The sequence below is a fragment of the Balaenoptera musculus genome, chromosome 6 (genome assembly GCF_009873245.2).
Source record: "Balaenoptera musculus isolate JJ_BM4_2016_0621 chromosome 6, mBalMus1.pri.v3, whole genome shotgun sequence".
Lineage (NCBI taxonomy): Eukaryota > Metazoa > Chordata > Mammalia > Artiodactyla > Balaenopteridae > Balaenoptera > Balaenoptera musculus.
In genome coordinates, this window is record NC_045790.1 from 51,593,671 (window position 1) to 51,608,070 (window position 14,400).

A 14,400-nucleotide genomic window follows, 5' to 3' on the forward strand; every position below is an offset into this window, starting at 1 on the left:
GAGTGGTTTAATGAGTGATGATTTTGCTCTTTTTGTACCAAGTGTTTTATGTATTTTTCCATTAGGTTATTATCTCCTTGTCTAATATCTGGATGATCAGCTTTATGCAATTGACTTATAGGCACAAGAGATATTTCGAAAATGCATTTCAGTTCAAGAAGAATGGAAACAGTTTCACCATCTCTGTTATTGGGAGCTGATGTGGATTTTTGTATTCCAACAAAACTGGAGGGAGGCATATTACTATTCAGATCTGCTTTGCAAAGAGAGTAAATGGTCCAAGGTAAAGTACAGTTTCATTAATGTCATCTGTTTGCTAATAAGTGTACAGGATGATTTTCATTTAGGACTGTTTGTTCCATAGTATGATATTGACACTGTTTTCTCAACTTAGAGATCCATCAAAGGAGGAAGTATGCATTAAGTACCTGCTGTTTATAACCACTGTCCTCAGCACTACGTGCTTTAAAAGCCATCCAAATAGTCTTTTTCAACAAAGAGGCTTTATCTGTGAAGATGAACTGTACTTATATATAAAAATTATTAAATATCAAGTCTTGATAATTGTTTGTAGACTTTTTGATGCCCTGATAACAAGGCTTTTCATAATAATCAAAATTAATTCTTAATCCATTCATCTGTTGATGCACACTTAGGTTGCTTCCATGTCTTGGCTTTTGTAAATAATGCTGCTATGAACGTTATGATGTACATACCTTTTCGAATTAGTGTTTCCATTTTTCTTTGGATATATACCCAGGAATGGAATTGCTGGATCATATGGTAGTTCTATTTTAATTTTTTGAAGAACCTTCATACTGTTTTCCATAGTGGCTGTACCAATTTACATTCCCACCAACAGTATACTAGGGTTCCCTTTTCTCCACAATCTCATCAACGTTTATTATTTGTTGTCTTTTTGATGATAGCCATTCTAACAGGTGTGGCAAGTTAGAGGAAGGAGATTAAGAGGTACAAACTGCTAGCTATAAAATAAATAAAATACAAGGTTGTAATATACAGAGAATATAGCCAATATTTTATAACAACTTTAAATGGTGTATCATCTATAAAAATATTGAATCACTATGTTGTACACTTGAAACTAATGTAATATTGTAAATCAACTATACTTCAATTAAAGAAAAGAGTTCTAAAAAAATTCTGATCCATTTGTGAAAAGTTGGGAGGAATGAGATAATGATCTCTCTTTCATTTTGTCCATTTTCTCATCCATGAACGTTACAGTTGTATAATAGGAAAATGGCCAAAATTAGGTGAAAAGTTTTGATCTCGTTTGGAACAGGTGATATAAGACTTCATTTCCTTTTTTTTTAATATTTGATATCTCTTAAATATTATATCTGGAAGATTTGTAGGTCTTTCCTGATTTGCAAGATAGCAATGTCATGTACCTAGGATGCTCTCTGACTGGCTGCTTTTCTTTTCCTCAAGGCAACATATGTGTTCTTAAAAGCTGCAATTTTGAGTATGCTTCCAGAGGAAGATGTAGTAGCAACTAAAGAGGATGTGGTAGCTTTATTTAGGTAAGCAAGACGCTATTTCTATAACAAAGATCCTGAATGAATAGAGGAACACACAAATACTTTCTTTTTCCCTTAGTGGTCTTCCATGCTTCACCTTCATATTTCTTTAATTTATCTGATTTGATACAGAAACTCTTAAAAAAATATATTTAACTAAGGGTCAAAATGTCATCCTTTTAGCAAGACTTTGCAGATATGCCAGTGTAATTGGGAATCTTGAGAACACATGGTTTTTTGTTTTGTTATTGGGGCTTTGCTACTGCATTTTGAACACAGTTCCCTAAAATGGTATTGTTAGCTAAAGATGTTTACTGTTATAAATCAAAGGTATTTTGTGATCAGAAAAACTTCAGAGTATAACACAATATAACATACCCTTAGTTTTCATTAGTGTGCCAAAGATTCTGAGAAGCTCTGCTATGAAGTAATCTGTTTAACTTTGTTTAGACCAGTGTCCGTCTGTCCGTCCATCCATCCATCCATCCATCCATCCATCCGTCCATTCATCTGTAACCTTTATGTTGAGCACCTACTGTATGAACACTACTGTGTTAAGTGCTGAATAAACAGGCATGGATCCTGTCCTTGTGCAGTTCATAATCTTGTAGTGGAACTAGACATCAGTGAAATAATCACCCAGTAAATGCAAAATTATAACACATGACTGATTTTTCTCCTCCTACTTGTCTCACCATTCCTTCTTGGTATCTTTGTAAACTCATCCTACTTCCATCTATTAAAAGTTGATGCTTTTGATTTCAAAGGTCAGTCTTAGTACCTCAACCTTAGGAAATCTGATTCAAGCCAAGTTTAAATCCCTAGTACAGACCTTGTGACTGAGCTCCAGACCCATACATCTAGCTCCCGTTTACCACCTTCACTTAGATATGTCAAAGCATTGAAAGCTCACCACATCCAGTCTTCCCTAGCAAACCTGGTGTTCTTTCCTCTCTCAGTGACTGGGACTACCAGTTAGCAAGGCAGAAACCTACAATACTTGCATCACCAACACTACCCACTGTCCCTCCGTTCCCCAGTGGGAGGAGAGGTATGGATAAGAGCACAGAGGGAATGATAGTTGAGATGAGGTCTGAAGGTGGCGTGGGAGCTGCTGGGGCAGTGGGGAGTTGTGGTGGTAACAGTTTCAGACCAAGAGAACAGCATTTGAGAGGATGCTGTTGCAGGAAGGAGCACTGCACATTAGAAGAACTAAGACAAAGCTGATACGGGACAGGACGTGATGCTACATTTTATATATAGGTCAAAGGAAAATGAACGTCCAGGATTGCTCAAAATATGTCTCATAGAACACAGAATTCCTTTTAAAAATAAGACAGTCTCCAGCCGTACCACCCTGAATGCGCCCGATCTTGTCTGATCTCAGAAGCTAAGCAGGGTCGGGGCTGGTTCGTACCTGGATGGGAGAGCGCCTGGGAATAACCGAGTGCTGTAGGCTTAAAAAAAAAAAATAAGGCAAAATGTGCTTTAGGGACACAGAGCTCATTGGTATCCCGAGCGGGAGTTGGTAAGGTAATAGAATAGAGGTAGAAACCAGACTGGGATTGGCTAAAGAGTGAATGAGATACAAAGAAATGAAGAGAGTTGAGCATAAATAACATCCCTGGATAACTTTGACTATGAAGGGGAAGAGATAGAGAGAGAGTGAGTTGGAGGGAGATGTAGTATCAAAGAATATCTTAATGGGAGAGATCTGAGCATTCTCAAAAACCACTGGGAAGGATCCTTTGGAGAAAGAGAAGTTAGACATATAAGCGAGAAATGGTATAAGCGAGAATGGGATAACTGATATTGCAAGGCTCTTGAGAATGCAAGAGGAGATAGAATCCAAAGCACTGATGGCAGGACTGGCTTTATCTAGAGGGAGGACCAGGTCCTCTATTGTACGGGAGGGAAGAAGTCCAGAACAGGTGCGGAGGCATGCAAGCTCGTGTGTGGTAGCGTGAGATGGAGGGCTTCCTCCCTCACAGCTTCTGTTTTTCTTTATGAAGTAGGAGGCAGGGCTGTCTGTTGAGAGTGAAAGAGAAAGGAGTGGGCTGGAGGTCTGAGGAGGATGAAGAATATTGGAAATCATGCTTGTGTAGAGAGTGGGACAGTGAGGGGTGGTGAGAGAAACACAGGAGGGGGAATGGCAGGTGGTGCCAGGGCTCGTTCGAGGTTGGTGTTGATGAATTTACAGTGATACTAACTTGTTCTCAGTGCAGGTGCAGGAGGATGGATACTGAGCTTCATCCGGATGAGTGCGCAACGACTAAGCATTAGCAAGGGGAGTCTAGGACATAAGCCAGAGCATGCTGCAGTAAAGATTTGCCTGCCTGGCAGTCTAGGCAGGAGTGTGGAGGGATGGGGAAAGAAGGAGACTGCCGAGCGGGAGAAAAGTTGAAAGGCAAGAGGACTGAAAGTCTTAGTAGAACAGCCAAGGTTAGAATGAGGAGAGTGGTGTTGTTCAAAGGGTGTGTGCTTGAATTGTGCTTTGAGGTCAAAAAGTTACAGGTGATGAAGTGGTCTAAGGTGTGACTGTAGGGGGGGTTGGCTGTGGTGGAAAGGAGGAAGGTGACCGCTGGTGATGGGAAGTTAAGGAACGGAGAAGCCCAACTGCGTATCTTCAAACATAATTGATGACAAATACTTTTTTTTAAAAAAATTATTTATTTATTTATTTATTTTTGGCTGCGTTGGGTCTCCGTTGCCGTGCACGGGCTTTCTCTAGTTGCGGTGCGCGGGCTTCTCATCGCGGTGGCTTCTCTTGTTGCGGAGCACGGTCTCTAGGTGTGCGGGCTTCAGTAGTTGTGGCACGTGAGCTCAGTAGTTGTGGCTTGTGGGCTCTAGAGTGCAGGCTCAGTAGTTGTGGTGCACGGGCTTAGTTGCTCTGCGGCATGTGGGATCTTCCAGTACCAGGGCTCGAACCCATGTCCCCTGCATTGGCAGGCAGATGCTTAACCACTGTGCCACCAGGGAAGCCCACACTTTTAAGTGCAATACTATAGTCTGTGACCACATTATGAGAAATAATGGCCTGGCTGAACCCTCTGACAAATCTGTCAGAACAAATTTGAAGGTATGACCAGGACTACTTTTTCATGCTTTTAGAGAAGCTCTTTTTAGCAAAAGGACCATGTATACTAATAGAATCAACATCAGTGGAAGCCATGTAGATTAATGCCACCTCTTACCGGTAGAATGTATTGCCTCATTTCACACAAACAACAAATGGAATGGAATATTAAGATACATTGGGATCTTTTACATCCATGCTTCCTGTGCTTCGAAGTAAATTTTCTCCATATCAAAATAATTTCTTTGAAATATGTAACCAATCTTATTTTCAGGAGAAAGCTTGAGGTCTGCTGCATGTGTGATAGCATCTAATTTGTTGGGATGATGAGAGGAGAGTCCCAAAGATGAATGTTCTCTTCATACAGACTCTGTGATCCTTAAATGCCAAGGTTTCATGTCCACTGCATGCTTCTGACCCCTTCCCTCAACTCCCACCTCACATTTCCACTGCCTCTTCCACTGATGTGAATTCACAGTAATGATGGGCATTCTGATTTAAAAGCCATAGCCCTTTGTACACCTGAAAATAATATAATGTCATATGTCAATTATACCTCAATTAAAAAAATCCATATTCCCAAATTGTGCCCAGAAATAATGTAACACAAGCTTGTCTTCATACTGGAATGTTTTTTCCTCTTATTGCATCTTTTTCTTTCAGTGTAGTTGGATATCTCCCTAAATTTCTTCTTGGCAACGTGTTTGGTGCATTTGCAAAGTTATGTATAAGAAAGTGCCCTAGGAACATGTAGCCTCACCGTCCTATTCTCACTTTTATGTGCCTGTGAATTTTATAATTGGAATTTCTTAGAATTTTGAGAGAAAGGTTGTAAACATGGTATATGTTCTTAGTTGGTTATTTTCAAAATCACCTATGCTTTGGAAACATTTTCTCAAATTATACGTGAATTGACGGCTATCTTTTGAGCCACATTACTTTACAGATCTGTGTCATACTTGCAGAAAGGAATAGGAGATGTACCAGTATACCTTATTCCCTCTCTCAGAAGTATCCACAATGTAAATACTTTGGACTTTTTCCTGCTTACTTATGGAAATTGCCAATTTTATATCTAGATTTCCTTGACTCTGTTTGATAGGCTAGGACACTTGCTAAGTTAACTAGAAAGAAATACGTGTCAATCAGTGGTTCTCAAACTTGTGCGTGCATCAGAATCCTCTGGAGGACTCATTGAAGTCCAGATTGCTGGGCCCCAGCTCTAGAGCTGCTGATTTAATAGGTCTGGGGTGGAGCCTGCAAATTTGCATTTCCAACAGGTTTCCAGGTGATGCTGATGCCACCGGTCTAGGGAGCGCAGCGTGACAAGGACAGGTGTAAATAATGTATGTGTTCTTAACGACCTTTCACCGGGGCTGGGGCTTTTCACAGACAGGTGGATGGCTTGAAGCAGAGAATTGCTGGGAAATCGATCCCTACTGAGAAGTTTGCTGTGAGGAAGGCTCGACGTTACTCTCCCTCGTTGCCTGCACCTGTGAAGCTCATCTTGCCTGCCCTGGTATCTGCCTTTATTTTATTTACTGTTTGCATCCTAGAAATAAATTGTCTATTCACAGTGGCAGGGAGAACATCTAACTTTTGTTGTGAAGTTCGCTCAATTAAAAACCATTGTGTTTGTAAGGTGAACATTTATGGATAAATTATTAATGAGTAATAAAAAGTATAGCAGATGTTTTTTGACTGATTGGTATGTTCTAGGAATTTTGATAAAGGCTATTTATAAAATATATCATTTAATTCTTACAGTAACTCTATGAGGGGGGTTTCTTTTTGTAGCCTCATTTGACAAGTAAGGAAATTCAGAGAGCAGAGAGAGGTGAGGTGACTTAATTGAAATGAGTGAATTATAATGCAAGCCACATATGTAACTCTACCTTTTCTAGTAGCCACATTAAAATCAAAAGGTAAAAAATTGAAAAGTAAAAGGGCACATGATAATCATTTTGAGAGTATTGGTTTAACCCAATTTAGGCAACATTTTGTCATTGAGCATGTAATCTCTAAAAACTTATTCATGAGATTTCGCATTCTTGCATATTGTACTCATCCATTGAAATCTGGTGTGTGTTCTATGCTTAGAGTGCGTCTCAGTTTGAACCAGTCGCATTGCTCCAGAGCCATAAGTGGCTGGTGGCTGCTTTGCCCTGCCCAGCGCTAGAGCTCACGTTCTTGATCGGTATGCCATTTAGGCTAGACTTTGTGAAAAGCATAATTTCAACTTAAGTTGTCTTAATGAAGACTTTTTTTTAAAGTACCGAATATATCAAATTATGATGACTCTTTGGGGCTTTAGTTTTGCGTAGGTAGTCACATAGCACAGGAAAGCTGTTTAGTGCAAGCTCACACCTGCTGTCCTCCTTTGGGGGTTCATGATTTTTTTTTTTTTTTGATTCCAGAGTTTTTTCAGTTATCCCCCTTTAACAGTTATTTAGTTTCCAGTTTTTACTACTACAAACAAGCTACAATTACTATTCTTTCATATCTCTCTTTTTGTACCTGGGCATAAAATTGTCTGGGAGAGATGTCTAGAAATGGAATTCTGAGTTGAAGGGCATATGCATTTAATACTTTGACATTGCCAGTTTGCCCTCCAGAAAGGCTGTACCAATTTAAATTCCTACCAACAGTGTTTTACTGTTTACATGTGCAGTTGAGCATCTTTTCACATGCTTGTTCATTTTTATTTCTTGTTTTGTGAATTGTTGTTCGTATACTTACTTCCCTGATTTCATCGGGTTTTTTATTATTTTATCATTGATATAGAAGCTCTTTAAATATTCTGTGAGAAAGAAAACTGCAGCGCCCCTCACAGGCATCAGTTGGGAGCTAGCCTGCACCTAGTACCTTGACCCAGGTTTTCCCAACTTAGTCTCGGAGAACACCACCCTCAGACTGGGTTGTTCTGTGCCTGTGATGGAATGAGATAAAAATATGACCACTCTGGGGACTTCTCTGGTGGCGCAGTGGTTAAGAATCTGCCTGCCAATGCAGGGGACACAGGTTCGAGCCCTGGTCCGGGAAGATCCTACATGCCGTGGAGCAACTAAGCCCGTGTGCCACAACTACTGAAGCCCGCAGGCCTAGAGCCCATGAGCCACAACTACTGAAGCCCGTGCGCCTAGAGCCTGTGCTCCACAACAAGAGAAGCCACCGCAATGAGAAGCCCGCGCACTGCAATGAAGAGTAGCCCCCGCCCGCCACAACTAGAGAAAGCCCGCCCGCAGCAACAAAGACCCAACACAGCCATAAATAAATAAATAGATAGATAGATAAATAAACAGATAAATTTAATAAAAAAATATACGATCACTCTGTAATCATATCTGAACACAGATAAAAATAAGAACACCATGCAAATCACAAAAAATGACCAAACATCCCCCTTTCCCAGCTAACGTGGGAGCCTGATGCTGTTTTACCAATGACAGCTTTCAGCTCCATTTCTGCTTCATTTCTATCTAGTGATTTGTGCTGGGAAATTTTTTTCTTTCTGTGTCACAGAACTTCCCTGAAATTTTTGTAGAGCACCATAGTCCTTTCTCTGCCCTAGAACTTAGATGCTTGTGTGTACATGACGATGTATAGCTTGCTCTGATTACTAAGGGTCTTAAGGAAGGTTAACTCAGAGCACTTATTTCTCCAGGGCTAAGGGTGTAAGAATTGGCTTGAATTTGTGGTGACTAGGAATTTTACCAAAATCCTATATGTCATAAAATGGCAAGGTCAGGTATGAGCGTTCCTTCTTCTGACAGAATATTCCTTCGATAAAAGCAACATTTAAAAACATCATCATCAGTTAAAATAAATGTTCGGTTAGTTATTGAATTGAACTCTTACTCTATTAGCAATTAGAAGCTAGATGTAAAACAAAAGGTAGTGTTGTTATCTTAGTTTTCAGTACCATAGTGTAAAGATGACTTTGCTGCCACTCCAATGTATTTTCCTCGTTTCTACTGCTTCCCTGTAAGAGGCTGTTCAAACAATATCTCTATAATATTTTAACATTCATTTATTTCCAAGAAGATTCTAATTACCCTGGTTATTTCATACCTTTCAAAATATGAACTGCACTACTAGGAAGATTTGAAAAATATTTTCAAGCAAGAGCACATTTGCTTTTGGTCCAAAAAAAAAAATTCTCATCTGTTTGCCTATTAAGTGTAATTTGCAATGAGAAATCATTAGTTTACATTTTTAGGGGCTGTCATTCTGCCGTATGGCCTTTAAATGAATGCATTTTCTGCATATTGGATTGCATTACCGGACTGTCACATGTTTTTAATGGTATAAAAGAACCTGAGCCAGGTAAAATATTTCCTATGTTCATTTTCAGTGATGTCCTTGGAGACATTTTATATAAACAGTTGGCAGATATTGAAAAATGTTTCCCTTTACTTAAGTGTAACAGCAAAAATCTATATTAAATAGAATTGTTCATAGTATCATTTTAAAATATTATATTTATTTCTGTATCTGTAATCCATTATCTTCCAAAAGGATTGGATACCAGTAGATGCTTAATAAATACTTGTTAAATGAATGAGTAAATTAATTTTTCAGTAAAAACACAATATACTATATATATATATATATATATATATATATATAGAATACTTTGCAGTATAAAAGGCAAAAAGCATTAAATAAAGTGAGAAAAGGGGAAATTAAATCACTAAATTCCAAATGAGGAAAGCTAAGGAAAATGATCTCTAAATGTTGTCTTGAGATCACTAGCAACTGAGGCAAAACACACATATGTAGTTTTGTTGTTGTAAAGAACATTGAATAACCTCACATAATTGCGAATGGTTTCTCATTTTTCCTCATTAGGAAATGATGTATGTTTGGAATGGTTTTCCACTAGTGAGCAAAAGAAAAGATCTTTCTGAAAATCTGTTGGTAACTGTTGAAAAGGCTGAGGCAGATCTACAAAGTGAAAGTAAGTATGAAAAGTAAGAGCCTGGAAATCTTTACCGTTGCCCCTCTCCCATCCTTTCCCTGTGCACATAAGCCCGTGTTAATTTGTGTGCATGATGAGGACAAAGGAGCTTGAGCCGCAGGTGTCTGAGTGATTGCAATCAAGATGGAGAAAAGATACCTGATACAACATGGATGAGCCTTGGGGACGTTAGGCTCAGTGAAAGAAGCCAGCTGCAAAAGAAAACAGTGAGAGATATAATTTACATAAAATATGGAGGATAGATCAGTCTGTAAAGACAGAAAGCAGATTAATGGTTGCCTAGGGATGGAGAACTGGGGGTGTGTGAAAGCTAAAGGTTATGGCATTTGGTTTTGGGGGTGATGAAAATATTCTAAAATTGATTCTGGTGATGGTTCACACCTCTGTAATATACTCACAACCAGTGAATTGCATACTTTAAATGGGTGAATTGTATGTTATGGGAATTTTATCTTAAGGCTGTTAAAAAAAAAAAAGATGAAGAAGAGAGTTGAGTTTTAGAGCAGCTCAAGGGAAATGTATACTGGTTTTAGTTGGTTGTGATTCTTTCCATGCCTCATTTTTGCTCTCTAATGACTACTGTGTTTTTACAGACACAGAGAATTGTTTGTTTTCAAGTTGAAATCTTGTCACAATTTGATGTTTTTACTCATTACTTTGGTTGTACTGGAGGTCCCTTTCCAGTGTACTGGAAGCTCTATTTACTGGAAGCAGCTGGCATAGTAGGGGGAAAATCAGCTGGTCTGGGCTTATAGTTCGACTCCTGCAGCTGTGAGGCTCTGGGAAGCATACCTCATCCCATACCCAGGAGAGCCTCCAATTTCTTTTAAAATGGGTGTGTGTTGGACCAGATGATACCCAGGGTTTTCTTGCTCTGACATTTTCTAGTTCTCTGTCATAAATAGAGGCTTTAACTTTTGCTAAACAATACCGTAAGTGATAGCTTTTGTTGTATTCCTTATCAACCCCCAGATCATTTAGGTATTATTCCAAGATAATGGTCTTATCCTCTGGAATGTTCTAATCACAGAAGTAAAGCAAAAATTGCTGGGATGGGGCTTCCCTGGTGGTGCAGTGGTTAAGAATCTGCCTGCCAATGCAGGGGACACGGGTTCGAGCCCTGGTCTGGGAAGATCCCACATGCCGCGGAGCAACTAAGCCCGTGAGCCACAACTACTGACCCTGCACGCCTGGGGCCTGTGCTCCGCAACAAGAGAGGCCGCGACAGTGAGAGGTCCGTGCACCGCGATGAAGAGTGGCCCCCGCTCACCACAACTAGAGAAAGCCCTCGCACAGAAACGAAGACCCAACACAGCTAAAAATAAATTAATTAATTAATAAAAATTGCTGGGATGATAAACATTGTAAAGGGCATAAAAATTCAAGAATAGCCAGGAAAAATTCTAACAGGTAACTAATTTTCCTTAGCTGGAAGAAAATGGGCACCGAAGGAGTACCAGCTCCATATGCAGTATACTCCCCACGTGGGGGATGAAATGATTGACTGCGACTCCGGGGATGAGCACCTCATTTGGGTTATTTATTTATTTAATTTTTTTGGTAGTATAGTTGCTTTACAATGTTGTGTTAGTTTCTGCTGCTGTACAGCAAAGTGAATCAGCTATACATATACATATATCCCCTCTTTTTTGGTTTTCCTTCCCATTGAGGTCACCACAGAGCACTGAGTAGAGTTCCCTGTGTTATATAGTGGATCATTTTTTACTTCAACCACAGTATGGGGCTGAAATGTTTAATGACATTTCTCTTTACAATTACTTTTCAAAAATTAAACACGTAATGACATTTGATAGATGTGTTACGGAGTCCAAGCTCACTCTGCTCGCCACACGACAGGCCAATGAATCGGAGACGAGGTGCCGAGGCAAAGGAATATGACTCCATTCGGAAAGCCGGCAGACCGAGAAGATGGCAGACTAGCGTCTCAGAAAAACCATCTTATCGGGGTCTGGATGCCAGTTTCTTTTATAGAATCAGAGAGGGAGAGGTGGTGAGGAAGTAAAGTAAAAGGGCCACCAGTCTTGCAAAACTCCTGGAATGACCAGCCTGGGGAGGGGATGTGTTAGTTTCTTTTTTCTTGCAGCCAGTCACAGGTGGGCAGGGTTCCCTGAGGCAGGCCATTATGTATGATTATAATAACAAAAGCAAAGGTTAAAGTCAAAGAAACAGATCCAACAGGGAGTCCGTTTTAGCTCTTCCCTGTTACAGATGTAGGTGAAAAAAGTCACCCATATTTTTCCTGCTATGCACAATTAATTTAGAATTTCTGTGTATACCATCCTAGCTTTATTTTTTTATTATTTTTAAAAAATTTTATTTATTTTATTTTTGGCTGCGTTGGGTCTTCGTTGCTGCGTGCAGGCTTTCTCTAGTTACGGTGGCGGATTCTTAACCACTATGCCACCAGGGAAGCCCCATCTTAGCTTTATTTTTATAGTTACAATCATAGTGTACCTGGACATACTCTAGCCTAGTTTTTTTCATTTATTATATCATAAACTTTTTTTTCCATTGAGATATAATTGACATATAACACTATATTAATTTCAGGTGTACAGCATAATGATTTGATATCTATATACATTGTAAAATGATCACCACAGTAAGTCTAGTTAATATCTGTCACCGTACATCGTTACAAAATTTTTTTTCTTGAGCACTTTTAAGATCTACTCTCAGCAACTTTCAAATATGCAATACAGTATTAACTATAGTTACCATGCTGTATACTATATTCCATGACTTAACTTATTTTATAACTGGGAGTTTGTACCTTTTGACCTCTTCATATATTTCACCCACCCCTCAACTCCTCGCCCCTGGCAACCAATCTGTTACCTGTATCTATGAGGTTTTTTTTCTTTTTTTCTTTTTAGATTTCACATAGAAGTGAGATCATATGGTGTTTGTCTTTCTCTGTCTGACTTTTGTTCACTTAGCATAATATCCTCAAGGTCCTTCCTGTTGTTGCAAATGGCAAAATTTGATTCTTTCTTATGGCTGAATGTTCTATTATATATATATAACACATTTTCTTTATCCATTCATCCATTGATGGACACTTAGGTTGTTTCCATGCTTGGCTGTTGTAATAATGCTGCAATGAACATGAGGGTGTATACATCTTTTCAAGTTAGTATTTGTTTTTCAGATAAATATGCAGAAGTGGGATTGCTGGATCCTATGGTAGTTTATCATAAATGTTTTAATTGTTGCTAAGTAACCCTTATAATAATTTCAAAAGCTTCATGGCATTCCATGGAGATAATATATCATAATTTAATCAACTCTTTCAGAATTGTTGGGCATTTAGGCTGCCTTCCATATTTAAAATAATTGTAGCTTTAGATTCCCACCAATAAGGAGAAGAAATAGAAAAGAATGAAAGCTGAATCAGTGGGCTTATCTGCTAACAAGCTCAAGGTTTCAGGCTGGATAGATAAAGAATGCAGTGGAACTAAGAGCAATGCTGTTCTGAGGCCACAGACCACTGCCCTCCCCACCTCCCCATTAGCCTTCTTGCAAATACAAGCAGGTGATCACAGGGATACCAGGTGAGTGGAATATTCTACTCCACTACTGAAAAACAGTCTTACGAAAAGCTCATCTGTTGATGAAGGGCGAGTATGTCACCTTCCCATATTAAAGGCATCATTTTAAATAAAAGAATGATGGTTTCTTTTCCCTTCTTTTTCCTTCCCCTTTTACAGAAAAGTTATAATACTTTAGCTCATTTTGATCTGGAGGTTAGGTAGAGTAGCCAAAATATTGAGGTATTCATCTTCATGGACTGATAATTCCCTTTGATTTCTGGGCACCAGGGAAACGAGTGGATGAGAAGGCTCAAGAAACTGGGACCAAAAGGAGGAACTCAAAGTTTGTACTATTTAACAAAGAACCAAAACAACGTATGTATAAGTACAGACTATATGGACATTTCAGACTTTCTTTGTCTGTGTGTCCTAGATGTTCCATCACTAACATATTTTCTGCATAGTTTCTACTAATATAGAGTTATGATAAGCCTCCTTACATTTTTTACAATTCTTTTAAATTTTTAATTGTAGGAAAATGCACATAATATAAAACCTACCATATTAACCGTTTTTTAAAACTGTATGGTACAGTAGTGCTAAGTATATTCACTTGGTTGTGCAACCAGTTTTGAGAACTTTTTCATACCCATTAAACAATAACTCCCCATCTCCCCCTCCCCACAGCTGTGGGCAATCACCATTCTACTTTTTGTTACTATGAATTTGACTATTCTAGAGACTTCGTGTAAGTGGAATCACACAGTATTTTTCTTTTTGTGGCTGCCTTATTTCCCTTATCCTAATGTCCTCCAGGTACATCCATGTTGTAGCACATGTCCGAATTTCCTTCCTTTTTAAGGCTGCATAATATTCCCTTGGATGTTTATACCACAGTTTGTTTATCTATTCATCCATCAATGCATATTTGGTTGCTTCCACTTTTGACAACTGTGAATAATAAATACTTCTATGAATATGGGTATGCAAATATTTTTTTGAGACCCTGCTTTCAGTTCCTTTAGATATATGCCCTAAAGTGCAATTGCTGGATCATACGGCATTTCTATTTTTAATTTTTTGAGGAATTGTCATCCTGTTGTCTCTAGTGGCTGCACCATTGTACATTCCTACCAGCAATGCACAGGGTTTCAATTTCTCTACATCCTTGACAATGCTTGTAATTTTCTATTTTTTTTAATATTTGTTTTGTTTGTTTGTTGGTTGGTTGGTAATAGCCATCCT

General features: G+C 38.9%; 1 protein-coding gene and 1 pseudogene across 2 annotated transcripts in view; both read left to right on the plus strand.

Annotated features, from left to right (window-relative positions):
• TTC39B (tetratricopeptide repeat domain 39B) overlaps nt 1-14,400 on the plus strand; it is a 136,886-nt gene that overhangs the window by 111,638 nt on the left and 10,848 nt on the right. For both annotated transcript variants that reach the window (XM_036856554.1, XM_036856555.1), the window contains 5 exons: nt 122-283; nt 1,456-1,547; nt 6,013-6,139; nt 9,472-9,580; nt 13,444-13,530. In XM_036856554.1, the coding sequence (XP_036712449.1) occupies nt 122-283; nt 1,456-1,547; nt 6,013-6,139; nt 9,472-9,580; nt 13,444-13,530 (577 nt within the window). The remainder of the gene's footprint in view (nt 1-121; nt 284-1,455; nt 1,548-6,012; nt 6,140-9,471; nt 9,581-13,443; nt 13,531-14,400) is intronic.
• LOC118897606 lies at nt 2,884-3,003 on the plus strand (annotated as a pseudogene).